General features: G+C 36.5%; 1 protein-coding gene across 1 annotated transcript in view; it reads right to left on the bottom strand.

Moving 5' to 3' along the window:
- Positions 1–27,885, bottom strand: part of RALGPS2 (Ral GEF with PH domain and SH3 binding motif 2) — a 188,108-nt gene that overhangs the window by 85,445 nt on the left and 74,778 nt on the right. The window contains exons 5-7 of the mRNA XM_011981461.1: positions 19,919–20,002; positions 16,486–16,575; positions 7,424–7,516 (exon numbers count right to left, since the gene is read on the bottom strand). Of these exons, the coding sequence (XP_011836851.1) occupies positions 7,424–7,516; positions 16,486–16,575; positions 19,919–20,002 (267 nt within the window). The remainder of the gene's footprint in view (positions 1–7,423; positions 7,517–16,485; positions 16,576–19,918; positions 20,003–27,885) is intronic.

Raw genomic sequence — 27,885 nt, 5'->3', positions numbered from 1 at the left:
AGGAGCACACAACCTAGATCCTTCACATGCGCAGTTCACAAATAGGGTTCACGCACCTATGAGAATCTAATGCTGCCGATGATCTGACAGGAGACAGACCTCATGCAGTAATGCTCATTTGCCTGCTGCCCACCTTCTGCTATGGCCTGGTTCCTAACAGACCACGGACCAGTACTGGTCAGCAGCCCGGGGTTTGGTTACCCCTTTTCTAGATAACCAAAGCTTTGTACCTACTGACCCAACATTTCCCCTGCACCTCAGCAACCATTCTTCTACTTTTTGCTTCTATGAGTTCAGTTAAGATTTCACAGATAAGTGAAACTGTACAGTAGCATTTGTCTTTCTGTATCTAGCTTATTTCACTGAGGATAATGATCTCTAAATTCATCCATGCTGCTGTAAATGTAAGGCTGAATAGTATTCCATTGTGTATATAAACCACATTTTCTTTATCCATTCATCTGCTAACGGACATTTAGGTTGGTTCCATATTTTGGCTATTGTGAATAATACTGCAATGAACATAGGAGTGCAGGTATCTCTTTGACATATCAATTTCAATTTCTCTGGATATATACTCAGAAATGGGATTGCTGGATCATGTAATTGTTCTATTATTATTTTTGGGGGAATCTCCATACTGTTTTCCATGACTGTACCAATTTACATTCCCACCAACACTGTACAAGAGTTCCCTTTTCTCCACATCTTTACCAATACTTGTAAGTTATCTTTTGGCTTTTTGATAATAGCTATTCTAACAGGTGTGAGATCATGTATTATGTGGTTTTGATTTGCATTGTCCTGATGATTAGTGATGTTGAGCACCTTTTCATATACCTGTGGGACATGTGTATGTCTTCTTTTGAGAAATGTCTATTCAGATCCTTTGCCCATTTTTTAATTGGGTTGTTTTCTTGTTATCACATTGTCTGAGCTCCTTATACAGTCATGTGCTGCATAAAGACTTGTCAGTCAAGAACAAACTGCATACACAACAGTGGTCCCATAAGATTATAATACTGTATTTTTTACTGTGCCTTTTCCATGTTTAAATATACAAATACCACCGTGTTATAACTACCTACTCAGCACAGTAACACGGTGTACAGGCTTGTAGTCTAGAAGCAATAGGCTGTACCATATAGCCTAGGTGTATTGTAGGCTATGCCATCTGGGTTTGTGTGATTACACTCTATGATGTTTGAACAACAAAAAGGGCATCAAACAACACATTTCTCAGAAAGTATCCTCAGCGTTAAGCCATATATGACTGTATTTTGTATATTAATCCCTTATCAGATGTATTGTTTGCAAATATCTTCTCCCATTCCATAGACTGTCTTCTTTGCTGTACAAAAGCTTTTTAGTTTGATGCAATCCCATTTGTATATTTTTGCTTTCATTACCTGTACTTTTGGGGTCATAGCCAAAAAATTGTTGTCCAGATCCAATGTCAAGAAGCTTTTCCCCTGTGTTTTCTTCCAGTAGTTTTACAGTTTCAGGCCTCATGTTTAAGTACTAAATATGTTTTGAGTTCATTTTTGCAGATAGTATGAGGCAAGGGTCCAGTTTCATTCTTTTGCATGTGGACATCCAGTTTTTCTGACACAATTTATTGAAGAAACTATCATTTCCCCATTGTGTGTTCTTGTTATCTTTGTTGAAGATCAATTGACTGCAAATGTGTGTATTATTTTTGGGCTCTTTATTTTGCTCCATTGGTCTACAAGTCTATTTTTTGCTAACCATAATATTGTGATTACTATAGCTTCACAGTGTATTTTTAAAATCAGAGAGTATGATGTCTCTAGTTTTGCTGTTGCTCAAGATTGCTTTGGCTATTCTGAGATTTTTGTGATTCCACGTGAATTTTAGAACTGTTTTTTCTATTTCTGTGATAAATGTCATGGAAATTTTGATAGTGACTGTACTGAATCTGTAGATTTATTTGGGCTGTATGGACATTTTAACAATATGAATTCTTCCAATGCACAAACACAGGATACCCTTCCATTTATTTGTATCTTATTCAATTTCTTTCATTAATGTTTTATAGTTTTCTGTGTATAGATTTTTCACCTCCTTGGCTAAACTTAATTTTTCAGATAGTTCGTTATTAATGTACAGGAATGCAACTGATTTTTGTAAGTTGACTTTATATCTTGGAATGTTACTAAATTCATTTATTTAGTAACATTCAGTTTATTTTACAGTTCCAAAAACTGGTTAGAACTCCAATAGTTCTATCCACGAACACGGGCTATTGCTCCCTCTATTTAGTTCTTTTTTAATGACTTCCTGTAAAGTTTTATAACTTTCTGCATATAGGTCTTACACATTTTATTCCACTTACTGTTTGATATTTTGTTTCTTTTGTTGATATTGTAAATGATGTCCTTTTAAATAATATTTGTTGTTTCCAATATAACCGATTTTGTATTGTTCATATATTCAACCACTTTAAGTAAACTATTTTTAAAAAACTGTGGTAAAATATATACATAACATGCAATTAACCATTTTCAGGTGGCCACTTCAAGGATATCACCAACATCCATATTCAAAACTTTTTCCTCTTCTCAAAATGAAACTCCATATTCATTAAATAATAACTCCCAAATCCCATTTCTCCCCATCCCTGGCAACCACCAATCTAGATTCTGTCTGTATGAATTTGATTACTCTAGGTACCTCATATAAGTAGAATTACAGGAATTATACAGTATTTGTTCTTTTGTATCTGGCTTATTTCACTTAGCATAATGTCTGAAGGTTTATTCATGGTGCAGCATGTATCAGAATTTCATTGCTTTTTAAGAGAGATGAATATTCCATTGTATGTATATACTACATTTTGTCTATTCCTTCATCCACTGATAGATGTTTGGGTTGCTTCTTCCTTTTGACTACTGTGAATAATGATGTTACGAACATTAAAACATATACAATAGCAATTGTATGTTGAATACAACAGTGAAATTGAGCATCCTTTTCCTTGATGTTAAAGAAAATGCTCCTAATATTTTCCCTATATAGAATGTTGTTGTCTTTTTGGTACATTCTCTTTACCGGTTAAAACAAAACAAAATCATCCCAAACCTTTCCAACTGTATCCTCTTGAATTCATCGTCCATACTCTGCAAAATCCCCATCCTTAACATTTTCTGTAAGCATTCCCTTCCTTTTCTTATAAACCTTGTAACATATGCCTGGAGGTAGGTTAGGTGTAATCTTTGCTCCTTACTCTTCACAATTTCTTCCAGCTCATTATCTCACCCTGCTCCCTAAAATCCTCCAGCTTCTCTTAAGGTGAAGGCACTAGGGTCAGTGCTGTCCAACAGAATTTTGTGCGATGGTGAAAATCTATGCCTGTGCGGTCCAACATGATAGCCACTAGCCACATGTGACTACTGAGCACTTGCAATGTGGCCAGTATGATCAAGGAAATAAATTTTTAATTTTATTTAATTTTAGTGATTTAAGTTTAATAGCCACATGTAGCTAATGGCTATCATATTAAACAAGAGAACCCTAGATTACAACACTTAATGTTACTGTCATTTATAGATCTACAAGTCATCTTTCCCCTGTATCTTAAAGATTTTGGTAGTTGGAGAAAAAAAAATCCATGAACTGAAATTATTCTTATCATAAATCTTGGTGATTGCCATTTCATGGAGATAATACTCCCAATATTCTGGTTTCTTAGTTTCTGGACTTCTGCTCCAACGATCTTATCTCCTACCACCCTTAGCTTTCACTCCCTTTCTCATTCTGAATCCAGTGATTATTTGACTCCACTGTGGCTTTCAAACCAGTGACCAGCCTACCTTTTCACTGTTCATTATCTCCCTCCTTTTACTTGGTTTAGTTTCTTCGTCTGTCAATAAAACAACTCATATTTTCTGTCTTTCACCTCTTGTGCTACCCTTAACCCCTCTGGTATAAAAGCCTCAAAAAATCCCAACTCTGGTTAAACACAACTCTTGGCACTATTGAAAGCTTATGCTGAATATCTGAACCTGGCTGGAGAATACATAACTCTGCTGACTGGTTTTACTTTAAAGATACATAAGATCTATCAAACCTATTAGGTTTTCTTAGTTAATGGACTCTCACACTCTACAGATGACTTTTATATCCTCTCCTCTTTCTTCAAACCTCCAACACCTCTCCCATAACACTCTCAACTAAAGACCTTGCTTTTTTATGTCTGAGGAAACAAAACAATCAGAAGAACTTCTAAGAACGCCACCACAAAATCTACCAACTTACTTGCATCTGTAACTAAATGTGTTCCCTTCCCTGCTGTTAAAATGGATAAATTCTTTTTATTTTTGAGACAGAGCTCTGTCACCCAGGCTGGAGTGCAGTCCGGCGATCTCGGCTCACTGCAAGCTCCACCTCCCAGGTTTACGCCATTCTCCTGCCTCAGCCTCCCGAGTAGCTGGGACTTCAGGGGCCCACCACCACGCAGGGCTAATTTTTTTGTATTTTTGGTAGAGACAGGGTTTCACCATGTTAGGCAGGATGGTCTCCATCTCCTGACCTCGTGATCTTCCCGACTCGGCCTCCCAAAGTGCTGGGATTACAGGGGTGAGCCACCGCACCCGGCCTAAAATGGATAACCTCTTACTGATACACTAGAGTACTATATCTAATTCTCTTTCATCTAATCAGGCGCATCACTGGTGTAATCCCTCATTCTCTTGTCATTTTTTTCATTCTACTAGATTATTGCCACCAACATAAAACATATTGCCATTGATGCCATTTCCAAAAACAAAACAAAATACCACAAATCTTTGGTCTCACATTCCCTTCCAGATACCATATTTCTCTACAAACCACACTGCAGCCCTTTACAGTAAAATTCCTCAAGAGCATTCTCTATACTTGCTGTCCCACTTCTTCACCACCATTCTCTCAACTCCAGTCAGTTTTTCACCCCACTTCTCTACTGAAATCACTCTTCCTGAGGTCGCCAATCCTTTCCAATTATCAGGTCATCAAAAACTTTGTGCCTTATTCGAATTATTAGTAGCATTTGACAAAGGTGATCAATCTTTACTGAAACATTTTCTTTACTTGACTGAAAAATGTGTCCTACCCGTAATTTCCTTTGTTGATTCCTCCTCATTTTTCCAATCTCTACTTGGGAATCCTGGAGGCTCCCAGGGCTTTTCATCTATGCTCCCTCCTTAGATGATTACCATCTAGCTTCAAATAGTTTACACTGATCATTATAACAATCTCTCTCTAGCCCCAACCACTCCCTTAAACTTGTACATCTAACTCTGACCTTACAGTTCACATGGATGTTTACTAGCCAACTCAAACACAGTATGTGTAAAATAGAACCCCAGCCCACAATGGTCCTTCTCTATACCTCTCCGAATATGAGTAAACAGCACCTCCATTATCTGATTCATGCTACCTCTTTGAAATAATCTCCTACCACCGGGTACCTTCCTAGCTTATTCTACTGTCAACACTGACCACTCTGCCATTTGAATGTATCTGGGCCTTTTTACTTGTTATTACCTCTACTTGGAACTCTCTTCTCCCAGATATCCAAATAAATGGTTTCCTCAATTCCTCCAGGTCTCTACTAAACTGTCATTTATCAAAGATTCTCTTACCATGTTACATAACAGTACTGTCCTGCCTTCCTTTCTATTTTTCTTCAGAGCATTTATCGCTATTTAAGTCATTTATTTATTTGCAATTTACTTTTCCCCAGCAGAATGTTAGCTGTATGAGAATCGAACATTGTCTAGATCATTCACTACTGTATGTCAAGGAATTACAGAGTGTGTAGCACAATATGAAATATTTTAAAATAAAAACCATCAAAAGTTTTATTCAGATAAATAATGAAGCTGTTACCAAATAACAAGCATTATTTTCCATGCAAATACATAAGGGAAGCAATGAAAATATCTTCAAGGAAAATAAAAATTAACTTCAGAAAAATGTACCTCATTACCAAACCAAATCATAAATAGAAGTATAGGACTGGGTGTAATGGTTCATGCCTGTAATCCCAGCACTCTGGCTAAGGCGGGAGGACTGCTTGAGGTCAGGTGTTCGAAAACAGCCTGGACAACACAGTGAGACCCCATCACTATAAAAACTTTTTAAAAAATTAGTTTGGCACGGTGGCATGTGCCTGTAGTCCAGTTACTTGGGAGGCTGAGGCTGGAGGATCCTCCGAGCCCAGGAGTTGGAGGCTGCAGTAAGCTACGATCATGCTACACTCCAGCCTGGGTACAAAAAATAAAAATAGAATTTTTTTTCCACAGAGTATAATTCTTTTCCCTAAAACTTTAAAGATATAATTCATAACTGTATATTTATAATCATTTCCATTCCTCCACGAAATTCAAATCTTAAGAAAAGACAATAAGGCCATAATTACTAAAAAGAATTTTTAAAGAAAACTCTTCACACTCAGGTGTTTCTATAAAAAAGAAAAAAGAAATATAAAAAGGATCATAAGCTTTTCCATACTAATGTTTTTCCAATATAGAAATCTACACTGGTTTTCATGGGAAACATCTGTCTCTTCAGATACTATAAAAAGCAAAAGCAGCCCTTTGTTAATTAAAAACAGTTATATTTTAGTAATAAAAAAATATTTTAAAAAGTCAATCATGATTTTAGCACAGGACCTTAAAAACACATTGATCCTTTGTACAAAATGTAATAGATTCTAAACAAAATCATCGCTCTTTAACATTTAAGAATAGTACTGAATATAAATAAATTTAATTGAATATAAAATTTTATTTATATAAAATCTAAATGAAAAATACCTGAAAAGATTGAGTACAGTATCATGTTACTCAAATATGAAAATACACAAATTTGCAGAGGTCAAAATTCATACTCTGATCTTGTGTAAGTAATAGAACCAAATATGATTAACATAACAGTATGCAGCAACAGCAAATAATTCCATGTTAATCATCGAGTTTTCCATTATTCCTAAGGAAAAAACTTAAGATTAATAATGGAAATTGAAATCAGTAAATTTTTTTTGAAACCTATGATTTAGATATTCCTCAAACTTTCCAAAAGCATAATCTTTATGATTAAATGCATTTTTTTTGTATTTATACCTTCCCATCAGCTGAATATTAAACACTACGTTGTCAAAGATACTGAAAGCGTTCCAACAAAAATGATTCTCTAAGGAGCAAAAACCAAGCACCAAACTGCACCCCAAAATTACCTTACACCCAGTGCACTGCTTAAGGAAAAAAAATGTAGGTATCAAAGAATAGAGTACAAAGCAATTTAAAAATCCTTATCGATTATCATTATATTAACCTTAATAAGAATTACAAAGGAAATGAATACATCTTTCCTTTCCACAGGAAATCTAACCTTTCATTAACTAAAGAATATTACTCACCGCCCATGTTTTAGTCAACCTGAAAATTGGGGCACTCTGTAAGCCAGAAACCACTGCCATAAGTGCATGAAGGTTATTCAGCTCATACAGTTTCTGAAGATTAAAAAAAAAAATGGGGGAGAGGGATGAAAAAGAAACAACATGAATACAAGAAAAATTTAGACTAACAAGTACAATCTTGGCAACTGGTAGTGTTAAGCATATACTACCTTCATTACTAAGATCTGTCTTTAGAGTACCCACTATGTTTACACTAAGTTGCTTTGGTGCACAACAGAACTTACATGTTCTACTGTGGCACTGTCCCCAAGCTCTGGGAATAAATCTACCTCTAGCTGAGTAATATATTAAGAAAACCAAGGTTATGTCTCATTATCAAGTTTACATGGTATGATCACGAAAGCTGGTTTCTAGTAAACAGTCTCCCTTATACTGAACTATTACTAAGCCTCTGCTTTATGTTTCAAGTTTCAAGAAAGGGTCAACATCCAGGATTCTGATTTGGTTTCCCATCCAGTACTCCCATTATTCCATGGCAAGGGTGAAACCTGCCTTTCACAGTACAGTCCTCCTCAATTTTCTGCTTCCTCCTACCCAAATTCCCAGATCCTTTTTCCCTCATTCATGCTAAGACACTGATTTTACAGTCTACATGCAGAAAACTCCTACCTAACACTAGTTCCCAGTACTTTCCCATGAGATCTGCACATTTATTGCTGATTTCCCAGATTTTTAAATACTACCTGACACTTACATCCCGCAAGTCCTGTCTAAAAATTAGTCATTTTACAACTGTCCTAATCCTACTACCAGGTAAGTCCCAGGTCTAGAAAATGCTGCGGATAGAGCATTTAATTGAAAGCCCGAAGAAAACAAATAAAAACAAAATAAATTAATAACACAAAACATAATATAAATCTTCACACAAGGTTATACAATCTAACTGGGAAACCATTCAATGGATGTATTTTAAGCATTAATTATACTAGGCACCATATTAGACAGCATATACAAAAATGAAAAAGACCTATCAAGAAGCTTCAATCTAGTGAGACAGACATGAAAACAAATACAAATCCAATTTGCATATTTCTAGAACAAAAGTATATACAGCGTTCTATAAATAAAAGTATATGTAGGGTTCTACAGAATAATCAGCCTCTAACTTTGAGAGATTCTGATTTCCAGAAATGACACTTGAGAGTGAGGGGCTATGAGAAAGAGGGACTACAATATACAAAAAGCACAAAGCCATGAAGGTGTCTGGAAGCTGAGTATCAGAAGTATCAGAGTATCAGAAGAAGAGAACAGAAAGGGCCATTTTTACATGTGAAGCTTAGAGGCTAGACTTACTTTCATGAGCAGTAAGAACTCCAGTGGAGGATCTGGAGAATTTTAAAATTTGAGAATGATATAACTGAATGCCAGGCATCAGTTCACAACCCTTTATCTGCAATTCTGAGATCTCAAACCTGAAAAGTCAAAGTTTTGTTTATTTGATAAGTGTGGTCTCAAGTTCACTAGGCGGGAAAATCTAACCTGATGTGAGGCTAATGACAGACTTTACTGATCTCACTTAAGGTGAATAATTACATGTTTTGCTCCAAAAATATTAAATGTGTTTGATTTCAAGGTATTACATAAGCAGGAGGTGGAGGTGATTGCAATGAAAATGCCACAGATGGTATATGAACTACATACACCACCTTTCTAAAATCTGGAAAAAAAAGTGTATTCCTAAATATATCTGGCCCCAGATGCTTTGGGTAAGATATTATGGATGTGTACTACATTTTTGAAAGATCAGGGAGCAGAAGGTGGCATATACAGAAAGGGAATCAGTTCAGAGACTACAGTGAGAGACGGTGAGAAGGATCTGACACGTCAGTGTCAGCGGAGTTGAAGAGGCGGAATGGATTCAAAATTTAGTAAAGGCTACATACCAGAAGTCTGGCAAATTAGACACCTTGACCTACTCTTCCAATGAAAATAATTAGAACATTGGGTAAGATATGAAATACATCTTATGAAAATTCATTGTAAAGCTAGCAATAAAATTAAGAATACTTAGGACCCTAAAACTAAGAGAAGGAGAATGCAGAGATGTAAGCTGAACACCAAAGCTGGCAATCCCTTGGAGGACATACGAAAATCTGGTTAGTTTTCCAAGCTTCAGGGGACACATTGCCCAGGGCCTGCCTAACCTGTGGTGGGGGTTCCAATAAGAGACTCTCATTGCCTAAAGCAGAGACACTGAAGGACTCATAGCCTGAGTGTAAGGGCAGGAGAGAAATAATCCTCATCCACCATCAAGAGACTGCCAGGCAACAATGCCTGTTGTGAACCTTAGTGCTAAGTGAAGAGGGGAGGGGTATTATGGAAGTTTATAGCCCAAATAACGACTTCATAGTAAGAATAAACAGAGGCCGGGCGTGGTGACTCACACTTGTAATCCCAGCACTTCCGGAGGCTGAGGAAGGTGGACTGCTTGAGCCCAGGAGTTCAAGACCAGCTTGGGCAACATGGCAAAACCTTGTCTCTACAGAAAAAAAAAAAAAAAAAAAAAAAAACCCACAGAAATTAACCAGGCACGTGGTGGCATGTGCCTGTAGTTCCAGCTACTCAGGAGGCTGAGATGGGAGGACTGCTTAAGCCCAGGAGTCAGAGGTTGCGATGAACCGTGATTGTGCCACTGTACTCCAGCCTGGGCGACCCAGGAAGACCCTGTCTCAAAAACAACAACAACAACAACAACAAAAAACGATAAAAACCTCATGCTGAATAGTAGCTTCTGCTACTAGTAGCAGATGTAGAACATGAGAAACCATTGCTAAAGCCATAACGGCAAGAAAACAAAATAGATAAACTTAGAAAGAAAACCATTTTATTAAAAACACTGGAGAGTTGCGGACACAAAGAACACAAATAACTAAATTCCAAAGTAAAAAAACAACAACAGCCTTTAAACAGTTTTTTCCCCCTGAGGGCATATGCTGAATCTCTACAAGGCTAGGCAAAGATGAAGCCTCCAATAGGCAGATTTTGCTAAAGTAAGAAGAAACCAGTGCTTTTACAACCTTGTGGGCTGGTATAACGGACTAGAATTTGCAGGAGTTTCAAACCTAGAGTTGGCTCTGTGTCCACTGATTCACTCCTAACGGAACTTTCTTTACTGTGTGTCAGTGCTGGAGGCTGACAGCTGGGTTAGAAAGCAGAGAGGGATCTCTGGGACTTAGATCCCAGGGTCCTACTAGAGCAAGAGGCCTGTACCACACAAAGTACAGATTTCGCCCTGAGTCATTTGTGACCAGAGATGACCTGAAACTATCTAAAGCTAAAACTCAACCCTATCCACTGCAATTCCTAATGGGATCAGAAAAATCAGTTTCTCTCTTTTTTTTCTTTTTTGAGACGTGGTCTCGCTCTGTTGCCCAGGCTGGAGTGCAGTGGCATGATCTCGGCTCACTGCAACCTCCGCCTACCAGGTTCAAGTGATTCTCCTGCCTCAGCCTCCCGAGTAGCTGGGACTACAGGTGAGCTCCACCATGCATGGCTAATTTTTGTATTTTTAGTAGAGACAAGGTTTCACTATGTTGACCAGCTGGTCTCGAACTCCTGACCTCAGGTGATCTGCCTGACTTGGCCTCCCAGGGTGATAGGATTACAAGCGTGAGCCACCATGCCCAGCCAGCCAGAAAAATCAGCTTCTCATTCTCGTTCCCCCACAGAGGACTGGGCTTAACCACCCTGGGAGAAGAAAGTATTTACTCCAGTCTCTACCATTCTTTTAGATATAATGTTTAAAGGTAGAAAAGTCAGAAAGGAAGAAGTCAAATCTGCCTTTATTTTCAGATAACATGATTGCATATGTAGTAACAAACAATTAGAAAATGAGACGGAAAAATATTTACAATAATATCAGAACACTGGCTGTCTACTAGAAATAATGATATGCAATATGCAAAAGTGCTTCACTGAAAATAAAGTACTGCCGAGAAAAATTTAAAAAAACTTAAACAGAGGTATATCATGTTTGTGGATTGAAAGTCTTAATATTGTTATCAGTTCTTCCCAAAGTGATCTATAAGTTCAATAAAACCTCAATCAAAAATGCAAGCAGGCCATGTTGCAGAAATTGATAGGCTACTTCTAAAATTTCTACAGATATAAAATGGAGATAGCATAGACAAGACAATCTTGAAGAAGAAAAAAAAATTAGAACATTATCAGATTTCAAGGCTTACTACAAAGCTATAGTAATTAAGACAAAGAGATATTGGAATAAGAACAGACAAATAAATCAACGGAACAGAAATATACCTACACATATTTGATCAAGTAATTTCCAACCAAAATGTCAAAGCAGTTAAACAGACAAAAGAATGGAATTCGCACAATTAGATATTCTTTTTTTTTTTTTTTTTAATTGAGATGGAGTCTCTGTTGCCCAGGCTGGAGTGCAGTGGTGTGATCTTGGCTCACCACAACCTCTGCCTCCCGGGTTCAAGTGATTCTCCTGCCTCAGTGTGGGTGACAGGAGCAAAACTCCATCTCCAAAAAAAACCACTTCAAACTATAATACTTCTAGGAGTGATCAAAGGAAAATGTCTTTATGACCCTGGATTAGGAAAGGATTTACTAAACAAGACACAAAAAACACTAACCACAAAGACAAAAATAACAAACTGGACTTTGTCAAAACTGAACAGTTCTGCTCACTAACCAAAAGACAGCATTAAGAAAATAAAAAGGCAAGTCATAGACTGGGAAAAAATACATATTTCTGAAAAGAGTTTGTATTCAGAATACATTAAAAAAAATCCCTACAACTTGATAAGACAAACAATCCTATTAAAAATATGGGCAAAAGATTTGGAAAGGATAGTATCACAAAACAAAATATCCGAATGCTCCACATACATATGAAAAGATACTCAATCATGACTATAATCAGAAAAATACAAATTAAAACCACAATAAGATACTACTACACACCCAAAAGAAAGGCCAAATTTAAAAAAAAAAAATTAAACACCAAGTACTGGCAAGATGTGTGGAGACTCTTATCGCTGACTGAAATTTAAAGTGGTAAAACCAACAGGGTTATGTTGGAAAATAACAATATTTGGCAGTTTCTAATAAAGTTAAAACATATTCCTAATCTATAACCCAGCAAGTCCACCATTCCTAGGTATAATACAAGAAAACTCAATGCATATTCCATAAAAATGTTCATAACAGCTTTATTCATAAAAGCCAAAGTAAAAACAAATGTTCATTAATAAGAAAATGATATACTGTGGAATATCCATACACTGGAAATCTACTTAGCAATAAAAGAATTATAGATAACATGCAACGTGGATGAATCTCAACAACATGGTAAGCAAGAGTAGCCAACCACAAGCAACAGCTTTCTGTAGGATCCCACTTATATAAACTCCCAGAACAGCGTTCATCTATACTGTGGCAGTGGGGTGTGTTGGCGGGGCAGTACGGAGAAAATGTTGTTTGGGCAAGTGCTTGAAGGAACTTTGTTGTAACATGAAAGGGCCTTATGAGAAATGGGCCCTTACCAGACACTGAATCTGCTGACACCTTGACATTGGACTTAATCCTCACAGTTCTCTAGAATGTTTGTTGTTTATAAATGTTTGTTTTTACAAGCCACCTAGTTTATGGTATTTGTGTTATAGCAGCCAGAACAGACCAAGACAGAAATTAAGGATCAGTAAATCTGACTACTAAAATTAAGAACATGTAAATCAGAAAATATGAAAAAATTGATAAGACAAGCCACAAATAGGAAGATACATGCAAAGCTTATGAGAACTGGCATCTAGTTATATAAAGAACTCCTATAAAAATCAATAAAAGACTGCCAGGTACGGTGGCTCATGCCTGTAATCCCAGCACTTTGGGAGGCCGAGGTGGGCGGATCACCTGAGGTCAGGAGTTCAAGACCAGCCCGGCCAATATGGCAAAACCCCGTCCTACTAAAAAAAAATATATATACAAAAATTAACTGGGCATGGTGGTGTGAGCCTGTAATCCCAGCTACTTGGGAGGCTGAGGCTGGAGAATCACATGAACCCAGGAGGTGGAGGTGCAGTGAACCAAGATTGCACCACTGCACTATAGCCTAGGCGACAGAGTGAGACTCCATCTCAAAAAAACAAAAACAAAAAACCACACACACACACACACACACACACACACACACACACACAAAGTAAAAGACCAATACCAAAATAGAAAACTGCTGAAAGATCTTAAACAGACCTTTCAAGAGAGAAAACTTAAATGGCCAACATAAAAAAAGATGTTTACTCCTACTGGATTCAATGAAAGGCAATTAAAACTAAAATGAGATACATTTCACAACCACCAGAATTGGTAACAATGAAAAATTTTGACAATATCAGATGGTGACATGGATGTAGAGCAACAGGCATCTTCAAACATTGCTAGTGAGCATATATAAATGTAACCAGTTTGGAGGTTATCTATAACAAAGCTAAAGAGATGAGGGGCCGGGTACAGTAGCTGGCACTTGTAATCCCAGCACTTTGGGAGGCCAACATGGGAGGATCACTTGAGCACAGGAGTTCAAGACCAGCCTGGGCAACATAATGAGACCTTGTCTCTACAAAACAACAACAACAACTACAAAACAGAAATTAGCCAGGGGTGGTGGCATATGCCTGTAATCCCAACTACTTGGGAGGCTGAGGTGGGAAGACTGCCTGGGCCCAGGAGGTCAAGGATGCAGTGAGTTGGGATTACACCACTGGCCTTCAGCCCAGGAGACAGAACAAGATCCTGTCTAAACAAAAGAGAGAGAGAGCCTCAGTAATTTCACTGCTAGTACAAACTCTGTATTTTAGGGCATCAATCGTCACATAAGCACCAAGAGACTCATACAAGAATGCTTATGGCAGCAGGGCTTATAATAGCAAAAATCTGGAAATAACCCAAAGTACACTGAATAATCTGTGATATGTACAAATAGGATACTCTATAACAGAGCTACTCCCAAAACCATTAAGTAACGCTGCTGAGTTATGAAAGTACAAAAGTAAATATAGAATAATTCAATTTAAACAAAATCCAAAAGCATGTATTTGCAACAATATATAATTCAGAAACATACATACTGTAAAAGAAAAACGAAATTCAAGGCAATGGTTCCCACTGTAGTAGAAGGGAAGGAGGTGGCATATGAAGAGGCATATGAAAATTTCCAGTGGTCAGTGGGTGCATGGGTATCCACGTTATCATTCTTTTGATACTTTAAATATTCTTATATTCTTTTGTATGTATGTGATGGTAAGTTTGATGTGTCAACTTGGCTAGACTATTAGTATCAGTTATTTAACCAAACCCTAATCTAGGTGTTGCCATGAAGATATTTTGTAGATGCGGTTAATATCTACAATCAGTAGATTGTACAATAGACCTGTACAATCAGGAGGCAGAGTTTGCAGTGAGCCGAGATCCCGCCACTGCACTCCAGCCTGGGCCACAGAGTGCAACTCCATCTCCAAAAAAAAAAAAAAAAAAGTATTTATCTAACATATCATCACAAAGAATTTTAAAAAAATATTTTGACACTTTTGCAAAATATCAAAATTGTAGAAGGCTAGCTCTGCCACCTAGTGCCATAGAATGTTAGAACACAATTGCTCCCATGTTCTTAAGGAAAATAGGAAAGAGTTATGACTCATAATAATTGTAAACATGGTACCCTCATTTTATTCTGCCTTCTTTCATTCACAGGTGAGGAAAGTTATGTATTTATTACAAGAGCAACGAATGAACGTGGCTACAATTACCATACTTCTTAGAGAACTTTAAAGGAAACCAAAAATATCCTAAAATATACTTCTTTGACGTATTTTGAGATGGCTATTCAGAGGGCCTACAGACAGAAATAGCCCTGAAAAGTTGCCTTTTGTAGAGAAGATTCGCATTTGTAGAATCTACATTGGTGAAATGAACAGCTAGGCTTTCTCTGAGCATCCTCTCCCTTGTCCAGATCTAGGAAAGATTAACTCAACCATAGGCTACCCCAACTATTCTTTCTGAGGGTAGCTCTGAGATTATCTGAGATATTTCCTTGAGGTATCTGTCTTTGCTTAATATGTTTTTCTCCCTTTGCTCTCCCATAACCTGTAACGCCACCTCTCCCAGAGCTCAGGGAAACTTGGTCTCAGGACTTTTTCTCTGGGCTCATCCATGTTCCCTGAAAATCACTTACTCTTATGTACCTCCTCCCCAAAAACTCTCCTCTCCCCAGTGAAGAAGATATTTAAGCATCAACCATTTGGCCCTGCTTTGAGTTTATACTTTGTATGACTCCTATGCACACGTAATAAATCTGCTATGCTTTTCTCTCATTAACCTGTCTTTTGTTGTAAGGCTGCCAGCCTTGACCCTTCAAGAAGAGCTCACTCCCCCTTTCTGCCCCTACAACTAAATTCAGAGTTGTTACAAGTTTTAATAAAATCTTGGTATCCTTTGTAGAATATCCTGTATCACCCTTCTAATTTCCAACTACCTTTGAGATCCATGCTCTATTTCTCTTGCTGTATTTATTATCTATGTCACACAATAACTGTTCAGTTAACAATGTGGCAACATCACATATACCATTCTCTTAAAAATAAAGTCTTATTCTTCACATGGTTCACTTCGGAAGTGAAGTAGTATTCTCCTACTTAATCCTTATGGCTTTCCTCATCACCTGCAGAATAGTCCAGTATTTTATAAATATCATACTTTACCATAATCCAACCTTTGTCTACTTATTCAGTAAAACAGATCACATAATTCAGTTACTCAGAGAGTAGGAGGAAGAATATAAAAGAAAGGGTAGGAAAACAGGAAGAATAAAGAAAAAGGCAGAGAAAGTAGGCAACCAATTTTAAAAATTGACTTATATAAATGAACCTTATTTTTCCAGTATCAGTAAACAGTGAATAAAGCATCATGAATATTTATTCACTTACAAACATTTATGAATGGTTGAACTCAAAAACAAAAACACAAGTTTTTCTTACCTTAGCAGTTTTAATATAGTGGCTCAAAACTTCTGCTCTAATTTTTAATGTTTGAGCATGAAGAATCTCTCTAACAACCCAAAAGCTTACCTGTAAATAAAAATTTTAGATAACTATCACTATGATTTTTAATTTGTAAGGTTTTTTTTTTGCTGTATTCTAAAAATTTTTGGCAGAATTAGGTAGGCTCTAAAATTAAACATTGTAAAAGATGCTACTTATAGCAGGTTCTTCTGTGGCTGTGTAATTCTACATGACCGTTTATTTAGATTGAGTAGAATCATAAGTGAAGATTCCCAAGTAGGGTTTTCTTGGTGTAAATAAAACAAAATATCAAAAGAAAAAAATATATATCTAAGTTAACATTCTAACATTAAAACTGCATTTCAAAAATTTTGTAATGCTTTCAAATAAAACCATCTTGATTTAAAAAATAATTAAAACTAATTCATTAGAAGGTAGATTAGATATAATATTAAAATACTCTACTCTGAACAGTTTGCTTATTATATGATACAATATGTCCACGTAATACACTTTAATTCATGTACTATGAAAACAAAGTTAAAGCACTGTAAGTTGGTTCACTTATACAAATCTAAATACAGAATATAGTTCGAAATTATTGTGCAAAATATAATGCCACCGCCTCATATTTCTTCACATTTTTAATGAGAAATATTTCAGATTTTACTTGCAATTTTCATCTGTAAACAAATTTCATTATGTATTTTACACATATTTTACAAATATATATGTAAATATAAAGTATACATATTTTACAAAGTCACCTTAATACTTGTTACTGTACTTGGGCTACTAATAGTAATAATCCTCCCCAATTCTAACAAGGTTTACTCCGGGAAAAAAAAAAAAAAAGTTATGCTATGGGAATCTTAATAACCTTAGCAAATATCAACTATTCAAATCTATTCAAATCTCAAATCTATTCAAATATCAAATATATTCAAATATCAACTATTCAAATTCAGATTTGAATATTAACTATTCAAATTCAAATCTAAAGCGCATGTTCACCAACTTTAATTTAACTTTAATTAAGTTCACCAACTTAATTAAATTTAACATCAGGCAAATTTTAAGACAAATATTATGGTGATTTGTTTTGTTCTGGAGACAGAGTCTTGTTCTGTTGCCCAGGCTGGAGTGTAGTGGGGTGATCTCTGCTAACTGCAACCTTTGCCTCCCAGGCTCAAGAGATTCTCCTGCCTTAGCCTCCTAAGTAGCTGAGACCACAGGTGTGAGCCACCATGCCCAGCCAATTTCTGTATTTTTTTTACTTGAGACAGGGTTTTGCCATGTTGCCCAAGCTGGTCTCAAACTCCTGAGCTCAAGTGATCCACCAGCCTCTGCCTCCCAAAGTGCTGGGATTACAGGCATGAGCCACTACACCTGGCCAACACGATTTGTTGTTTTGTTTTTTTGTTTTTTTTTTTTAAGATGAGGTCTCAGTATGTTGTCCAAGCTGGTCTTGAACTCTTGGGCTCAAGTTCTCCTGTCTCAGCCTCCCAGCAGCTGGAACTACAGGCACTTACCACTGCACCTGGCTTAGACAATTTGTCTATGGTGCTTTTAAGCATACATTCTTTGCCACTCTCTCATCCAAAGTTAGGACGTGTATCACTTCTTACTGAATCTGGGCAAGCTTGTGACTGCTTTGATGAAGAAAGTATTAGTGAAAGTGACACTGACTTCCAGGACGAGGTCATAAAAGACCATGCAGCTTCCTGCCTTGATTGCTGGAACATTCTCTTGGAGAGCCCTAAGCTACTATGTAATAAATCCAGCCACCCTGAGACCCCTATACTGGAAGGCTAAGTGTACATGCTCCCCAAATGACAGTCTGTTAAAGCCAATCACATTTAAGAACGCTGACCCAGAGTAACTAACACCAAGACACGGTTTCATAAAATTACTGGACTCATAAGAAAAAATATTTTTGCTATAAGCCCCTAAAATTGCTGGGTTACATATCACAAACTTCTTTTTTTTTAAATGTATTTCTGAATGGGAAGAAAAATAAAGGATTTCTTCTAGAGATCAAAAAATAAGGAAATAAAAGCAAAGCAGTGGTTATAAGAGTGGGTACTGTAGCTGCCCGTGGAGGATTTCCTATCTCAGTGACATAGGGGCTTGGGACTTAATGCTCCTTCAAAGACATAATACAAGGCCTCACACCTCTCCACTCCTCCGTTTCTATCTAATGCTACTCAAAGGTCTATAATCTCAGTGAAAAGGTAGACTAAAACAATTCACTTATTTTTCAATTCCCTTGAAAAAGGGAGACAACATACAAGTGCATCTATGATAATGTAGGCTCTGGGTGGTCAAGGAGAAAAAAAGAAAAACTCTTTCATAAGAATTTGTAGACTGGGCATGGTGGCTTATGCTTACAATCACAGTGCCTTGAGAGGCTGAGGCAGGAGGATCGCTTGAGGCCAGGAGTTCGAGACCAGCTTGGGCAACATAGTGAGACCTCATCTCCACAAAATAATCTTTTTAAATTAGTCTAGCATGGTAGTGCATGCCTGTAGTCCTAGCTCCCTGAGAGGCTGAGTCAGGAGGACTGGTTGAGCCCAAGAATTTGAGGTTGCAGTGAGCTATGACTGCACCACTGTACTCCAGTTTGGGTGACAGATAGAAGCCCTGTCTCTAAAAAAAGAAAAAATTAATTTAACTTTAAAAGAAGAATTTGTTAACTATAGGCTGCCTTTAACTGGATTTGGTATCTAAATTTTTACTACAGAGAAGTACAAAGATGCCCCAAGCACAACAATAAACATAAAAAACCAGTCTCAGGTCTGCGACAGCCCTGGTTATGAGCAAAAGCAAACAAAGAGCCTCTTAGAATATGTATTCCCTCAATTGAGGCAGCAGCAAAATTCTCATGGATAAAGCTTAAACAGACACGAGCTTTCAAGCCAAAGATACAAAATTCATTATATATCTTTGAAAAAACCACTTTAAGAATGAGCAGAAATACAGTAGTATCCCAAGAAGTTCCAATAATAACACAGAAACTACATTGAAAATTTATAAATTTTAAAAATAAAATAAAAATAAGAAAAGAGCATGGCTGGTGTAAAAGCATACAGATTTGAAACAGATAAAACACACCTAAAGACAATCAGTGAACTGAAATGTAGATCTAAGGAAATCACTCAGAATGGAGGACAAAAACAAAGAAAATATGTAAGGTAAGAGACAAGGAGGAAAGAACGTCAAGTTCCAATAAATTTTCAACAGGAATTACAGAGAAAAAAAAAACAGAGATCATGCACAGAGACAATACTTGAGAGATACTGGCTGAAAATATTCCAGAACTGATGTAAAAAGTTAAATTATTTCTTAAGGAAAAAGCATATCTTGAGGAACTAAATTTCAGATACAGCATCAAAATTTATAAACTCACATGATTGAATCTTCTTGTGAAGGCAACTGCATTTGGTGCAGAACTGTACTTTTCTTTTTTATTCCATCCACAACTTGAAAGCTCCTGGAAAATTAAGGTGAAAATTAAATATTAGTAATAGCCCAGTTTTCTTGCCAGATTAAGGCTTTCAAAACATTAAAGACAGTTTGTGTTCTTTTCTAGAATCACTTTATTTAATGGGAACATACATAATATTATATCCATTCAGTTAAATCACAGAAGCAAATTTGATTAGCAGGACGTAAGAGAGCACAATGACTGAAAACATAGGCAAATTTACATTCCACAGGCAGAATACTCGCGGATTCTTCTCTGAAAAGATTTGAATCCCAAGAGGAAAAGATCCACAGATGAAGATGAGCATCCCACAACATACAGTGAAGACTACTAGTTGTCAGGCTCTATTCAGTCGCCCAGAGCTCCCAATCAGTTTTCTAGTATCTCACTCTTTGAGCTAACAATCACTCCAAACATTTGAAGAAACCTTTAATAAAACGGATCATGATCCCCCAAAGTGCCTGTTGACAGAATACAAAGAGCCCACAAACTTGTATAAAAAAATTAAAATTCATTTTATACTAACCTCTAACTGAAATAAGACAGTTCTTTTAGTTATAAATGTAGGCTACAGATTACAGTGGTATTGGCAATGCATGTGATGTAGTTACCAATCAAAATCACTGCTATTTTCGTATCACATTACAGTTGATGCAGATACCTTAAAAATACAATTTACACTCATCACTACTTCAAAGTTATGGTAGTTGTTTTATTTGAGACAGGGTCTTCCTCTGTTGCCCAGACTGGAGTATATTGGTAGGATTACAGTTCGCTACAGCTTCGATCTCCCTGGCTCAAGCAATTCTTCCACCTCAGCCTTCCAAGTAGCTGGGGCTAAATGTGTGTACCACCATACTCGATTAATTTTGTTTTTATTTTTGTAGAGACAGGGTCTCACTACGTTGGCCAGACTGGTTTGGAACTCCTATGCTGAAGCAATTCTCCTGCCTCAGCCTCTCAAAGTACTGATTACAGGCATGAATCATCACACCCAGATATGGTAGTATTTAAGACTGGCCTCTAGATTTTACTACATTAACAAAGAAGCACATGCATTGCTGTATAACAGCTTTAAAAAATTTTTGATGAGTATATTTTAATAGAACTGATTTCCTTTTAAAGAAGGGCTAGCGTTTCATAGGCTTCAGTCTGCCGGATGGGCCCAAGGTCCGAAACAGGTTAACAAACCTCTATAATACAACAATAGCCACGGAGAGAGAGAAACCACAAGAAAAAAGAAAAAGAACTCTGAGGAAATAGAGTTAGGGCAGAAAACAGAAGTCGAGTTAGGGCAGGGAACAAAGAAAACTGAGAAAAGAAGAAGCCAAAACCATATAATTATTATTTTTTAATATATGAAAAAAGACATTGTACCCATTAAGCAAAAACAGGAGGATATATAAAAAGAAATATACAGAGAACAAAATAGAGCTTTTAGAAATAAAAAATACAGGATAAATTTGAAAGTCAGTAGAAGAGTTGTGAAATAAAGATGACTAAATCTTTTAAACAAAAAGTTAAAGATAGCAGTAAAATGTTTTTATGCTAATTTGAAGACCGTAAGAGTCAACATCTGAATAACAGGAATTTTAAGAGGAAATAGAGAAAACTGAGCAGAGATTCAAACACAAAACAACAAAAATAGCACATATAGGAAAAAAGGTATCAGAAGGCATCAGATGTCTTAATAGCAGCACTGGAAGTTAAAAGACAACTGAAGCAATGCCTTCAATTTTGAAGAATTCAATTTTCTAGAATTCTATATCCAACATGAATATCAATTAAGTTTGAAAGTAGACTACAGAAATTTTCAGACATGAACATCTCAGAGAATGTGCCTTCTATGTACCTACTCTCAGAGAACTAGTAGAGTATGTGTTCTATCATAACAAACTAGCAAAGAAAAAGGAAGATATGAGACCCAGGAAACTGAAGAGCCAATATAGAAAAAAAAAAAATATTGGGAATCCTCTGATTAACAGCAATGGGAGATCCTGGGGCAAAGCTACAAGCAGACCTTTAAGAAGAAGAGTCAAGAAAGGAGCAAGAGGATAGAAATTCCAACAGACATCTGTCTCTGAAAGTGAAAAAAAAAATTCCTTATGTGTTTGGAAATATTAAGAAGAGACATTCAGTACATTCACTTGTGGCAAAAATTTAGTGATGGATACAAAGAAAACTAAAGTACATTTTAGCTCAAAGAAAACAAAACTTGAGTAAATCATCACAGTTCAATTGTAAAGAATATAGTTAGTTAAAACTATGATATAACTGTATGTGCAAAAGAAGGAGAAGTGAATTATATAAATGGGGAGGACAGAATATAAGACAGTGAAATCATCTTCTATAGTAAAGAGTCAATGTATCATACTTAAAATAGAAAAATCAAGCAAAAGTAAAGATTTAGATATATTATGTGAAAAACAGACATAAATTCCTCGGAGGAGAAACAGCTAAGAGATCTGGATGGGAATGGGGCTCCAGGATCGAGGTTGGAAAGATGAGAATAACTGAGTTAGGGTTTTGCTATATTTTGTTCTCTTATGCAAATATTTGACTTCTTAAACATGGCACATGCCTAACTTCAATAAAATCTTAACATAGAAACCAAAAACAAAAAAAAAAAAGAAAACAAAAAACAAATAGATTGAGTCAGGGGAAGATTGAGGAAACAGTTAAGATGATACTATGGTCCTTCAAGAAAAAGGTAATGTTCCTCAACCAGGGCACTGTCAGTGGATATGGAAAAAAATGATAGCAATTCAAGACATTGTGGAGGCAGACAGGACTTCGTCAAGAATTGGACTCATGTGATGTAAGCTAAAAACGAAGTCTGCAGAAGTACTAAGATTTCAGGTTTCTTCCTTGAGCAACTGAGATAGGGAATACTGAGGGGAGAGATGACAATTATTTCTACATAGTAGATAAGGAGTGACTGCTCTGGAGATAAAAACTGCCTTTTTAAATCTTAAAGTAGATAATATCTTTCAAGCTTGAAATTTCTGAAAGAAATAATGAAATGATAAAAAGAATTCTATAGTAAAAATAAAAATTTCTGGATATTCAATTAGCCTAGCTATATGATCATTTTATGTTATCTCTCTGTAAAAGAAGAAAACAATTGGTAGTCAAAATTATATTCACACAAAAAGGATATGATGACAATGATACTGAAAACATCAAACTGCTAGAAACATTTTTGTTCTTTCCAAAATCACAGCTTACACACACAACTACATAAAGATGTCATATTTTAGGATAAATTTCCTAAGATGAAATCCCTAAATAACTGAATCTGTTTTTAGCCAATTACTATAGTTACGAAATTTATATTAATGCTATAATCAAAGTGTCTATCAAATTAAACTTATCAAACCACTTGAAGTAGCCGTTTGACAAAGAAGTCACTCAATTATAGACCTTTACACAAAAGGCTAATTTTATTTTCCTATTGTAAGTAATGCTATAATTACAATTAATATCCTTGCACCTTTTCTGACATTTCTGATCATGTCTCAAAAATACAGTCTTAAAAGAAATCACGAGGTCAAAGCTTATGAACCTTTTCAAGGCTTTGCTACCTGTCAAACTGCCCTCCTGAAACACTGAATCATTTACACTCCCACGAGAAATGAATGTAAGTTTCACAACAGTCTTATCAAAATGAGGTATTTAGTTGACCCTTGAACAACATGGGTTTGAGCTGTGTGGGTCCACTCACACATAGATTTTTTTCAAAAAATATTTTGGAAATTTTGTCTTGAAAACTTGCAACAATTTGAAAAAAACTTGCAGACAAACCGCATGGCTTGGAAATATCGAAAAATTAAGAAAAAGCTAGGGATGGCATGAATGTATAAAATACTAGTCTATTGTATCATTTACTGCCATAAAATACACACAGATGTATTATAAAAAGTTAACATTTATCAAAATTTATGCACACCAACAGACCTTACATGCTGCCATATGCAGTCCAGAGAAATGTAACATACACAAAGGTGCAATATTAAATCATAACTGCATAAAACTAACTGTAGTACATACTGTTCTACTATAATAATTCTGTAACCACCTCGTGTTGCTCTTATAGTGAGTTCAAGTGTTGAGAGTATTCCCTTAAAACACCCTGTGATGACACTACTCATATCCACATGAGCAGTTCCTATTGCCAGTACATTTTGTTATCACAGTAAAATGTGGTCTCTCACAGTCTTCATGTTATTTTTCATCATGTTTAGTGCAATATCCTAAACCTTGAATAACACCACGGGACCCATAAGAAGTACCACTAGAGATGCTGGAAGTGTTCCTAAGAAGCAAAGGAAAGTCATGACATTACGAGAACAAGTTGAATTGCTTGATATGTACATAAACTGAGGTCCTGCTGCCATTTCAGTCAATACATCTTATAAACAGACTATGTAAACTTATGATATACAATACAGTACTGTAAGTGTATTTTTCCTAACAACATTTTCTTTTTTCTAGCTTACTTTAAGATTATATAATACATATAACATACAAAATATGTGTTAATCGACTGTTTATGTTATCAATAAGGCTTCCAGTCAATGGTAGGCTAGGAGTGGCTGAGTTTTATGTGCAAATTTTCGACTTCTGGGAGGTTGGTGTTTCTAACTCCAGAGACATTGAAGGGTAAAGTGTAGTTCTGATTATTGTTGTATTAGATAGGCTAGTGATGTAACATTGTTTCATGAATCAGTTTCAGAACTGATTCATTCTGTATCAGAAATGTTTTCTGATACAGAAACTACCATCTATTATGAGGTTCAAAAACACCTTGTCTTGTTTCTAATTATAAGCTTCTTTAGAATGGAAGGCTTCAAATGGAATTTTAACCCAGCTGCTTCCAAAGAATTTGACTACACACCTCTCCCTCCCTCCCTCCCTCCCTTCTACCCATCAAGTCATCTTTTGTTAATTCCTCTGGTGTGGTGTTTATCAGCTCTTGAATTTTTCCAAGATCCGTATCTTGAAACTTGTAGCTCCCTACCTTCTTTGCTATATCCACAATCTCTTTCATGATTTCCTTTCAGTCACCTTCCAACAGTTTTCTTCAAATGACAAAGCATTTATTCCATTAAATTAATGATGCAGAAATGTTCTAAGAATTGGATGGACTTTCCAAAACCTCTTGGCATTTATTTGAAGAGTCAGAAAAGTATTACACAATTTTTTAATGTAAAAATGAAGCCACAATCCACCATACTTTTGTCTGGCTTCCTTATATATCATGATAAATTATAATGATGAAATAGGATCAAATGGGTTGATATGTATAAAGCCTTTAGATTGGCACATAATAATCTCTGTATTAGTGTTAACTATTATTATTATTATTATTGCTACTATTAAGACATCTGTTTTCAGGATTGGAAGGACTTTTAAAACATAGTAGATTAAATTACATAGCAAAGTATACGTACTGGCTACCTTAAAAAAATAAACAACAAAAAAGACCCACATATACATATAAAGAAGATTGGGAAGGCTGGGCACAGTGGCCCACGCCTGTAATCCTAACACTTTGGGAGGCTGAGGTGGGTGGATCACTTGAGGTCAGGAGTTCAAGACCAGCCTGACCAACACGGTAAATCCCATCTCTACTAAAAATACAAAAATTAGCTGGGCTCAGTGGCACATGCCTGTAACTCAGCTACTTGGGAGGCTAAGGCAGGAGAATCACTTGAACTCAGGAGGTGGAGGTTAAAGATTGGGAAGATGTTTACATACGTTTTCTTTGGGGTTTATAGGTGATTCACAGCCCCCTCTCCACCCTTATTTTCTCTCTACTTCACATCAAACAACTTTAGTCTCAAAGTTGGGGAAATTAAGTCAACCATATATAGAAAGAGTAGTAAATACAGTTGACCTTCAAACAACTCAGGGGTTAGGGGCACTGACCCTCCAAGCAGTTGAAAACCCATATCTAACTTTTAAAATTATGCACATATAACCTTTGACTCCCCCAAAACCACTAATAGCCTACTGTTGACCAGTCTTACTGAAAACATCAACAGGTGATTAACATGTATTTTACATGTGGTATGTATAACACACTATATTTTTACAATAAAGTAAGCTAGAGAAAATAAAATGTTATTAAGAAGATCATAAGGAAGAGAATTTACTATTAAGTGGAAGTGGATCATCATTAAGGTCTTTATTATTGCATCTTCATGGTATATAGGCTGAAGGGGTTGGTCTTGTTGTTTCAGTGGTGGCAGAGGTGAAAAGAAGGCCAGAAAGGCAGGGACGCTTGGCATAACTTTACAAAAACATATGTAATTTAGGTCTGACTTTTTTTGCTTTTTTCTATTTCTCTAAAGATGTTTCCATATGGTACCGTACAATCTTTCTTCCGCAGTTTCCTTTAGTTTCAGTGCCCGTATCATAGAAGGGTCCATGTTGTTAAAGAAGTCAAACGCACTCTTGAATCACTGGAACTCTTCTGCTGGACTGTCTAATGTCAGTTTGTTTTCTGGTGCTGCTTTTTCTACATCTTCCTCATCATCTGGCACTGGTTCGAAGTGTTCATCTCCATCAAGTCATCTTTTGTTAATTCCTCTGGTGTGGTCTTTATTAGCTCTTGAATTTCTCCAAGATCCATATCCTGAAACTCTCAGCTCCCTACATTTTTTTGCCATATCTACAATCTCTTTCATGATTTCTTTGACTGGGTCTATCATAAAAGCAGTGAATTCACATGTAACATCTAGACATAGTTTTCTCCAGCTATTTATTGTTTTGGGCTTCATGGCTTTTTCTTTAACAATGACGGCATCTTCAATAGTGCAATCCTTTTAGACTCTGATGATGTTCTATAAGGGTTTTCTTCCGTATCACTGACAATCCTTTTCATAAAGTATTGTGTGTAATGAGCCTTTGGTGTTGAACTCATGGGGCTCTGGGTGGCCAGGGGCATTGTTCAGAATCAAAAGAACTTTAAAAGGCAGTCCCTTACTAGCAAGGTTCTTCCTGGCTTCAGAGACAAAGCATCAATGGAACCAATCCAGAAAAGGGGTTCTCATTTTCCAAGCTTTCTTATTGCACATCCAAAGACTGGCAGCTGGTGTTTACCTTTTCCCTTCAAGACTCAGGGTTTAGCAGCTTTATAGGTAAGGGCAGTCCTGATCATAAACCCAACCGCAATTGCACAAAACAGTAGACTTAGCCTATCCCCATCTGCCTTAAATTGTGGTGCTTGCCTCTTTCTTGCTAATATATGTCCTTTGTGGCATTTTTTTTTTCCAGGGTAGGGCACTTTCATCTGTATTAAAAACTTGTTTGGACTGGGCGCAGTGGCTTGTAATCCCAGCACTTAAGGAGGCCGAGGCAGACAGATCATGAGGTCAGGAGTTCGAGACCAGCCTGACCAACATGGTGAAACCCCGTCTCTACTAAAAATACAAAAAATTAGCCAAGCATGGTGATGCATGCCTGTAATCCCAGCTACTTGGGAGTCTGAAGCAGGAAAATCACTTGAACCCAGGAGGTGGAGGTTACAGGGAGCAGAGATTGCACCACTGCACTCCAGCTTGAGCAACAGAGCAAGACTCCATCTCAGAACAACAACAACAACAAAAACTCGTTCAAGCAGATACTCATTCTCCTTAATGATTTTCTCAATGGTGTCTGGGAGCCTGTCTGCTGCTGCTTGGTAGGCAGAAGCTGCTTCTCCTGTTATGTTGACATTTTTTAAGCAAAACTTCTTTCTAAAATTATCAAACTATCCTTTGCTGGCATTAAATTCTCCAGCTTTAGATCCTTAATCTTCCTTTTAAGTTGTCATATAATGACTTTGCTTTTTCTTGAATCATATTCGAGTCTATGGGTATACTTTCTCATAGCAATCCTGGACC

The sequence above is a fragment of the Mandrillus leucophaeus genome, unplaced genomic scaffold, assembly GCF_000951045.1.
Source record: "Mandrillus leucophaeus isolate KB7577 unplaced genomic scaffold, Mleu.le_1.0 Scaffold226, whole genome shotgun sequence".
Taxonomy (NCBI): Eukaryota; Metazoa; Chordata; class Mammalia; order Primates; family Cercopithecidae; genus Mandrillus; species Mandrillus leucophaeus.
The sequence above is the reverse complement of the archived record's forward strand: the minus strand, read 5'-3'. Positions and strand labels throughout refer to the sequence as shown.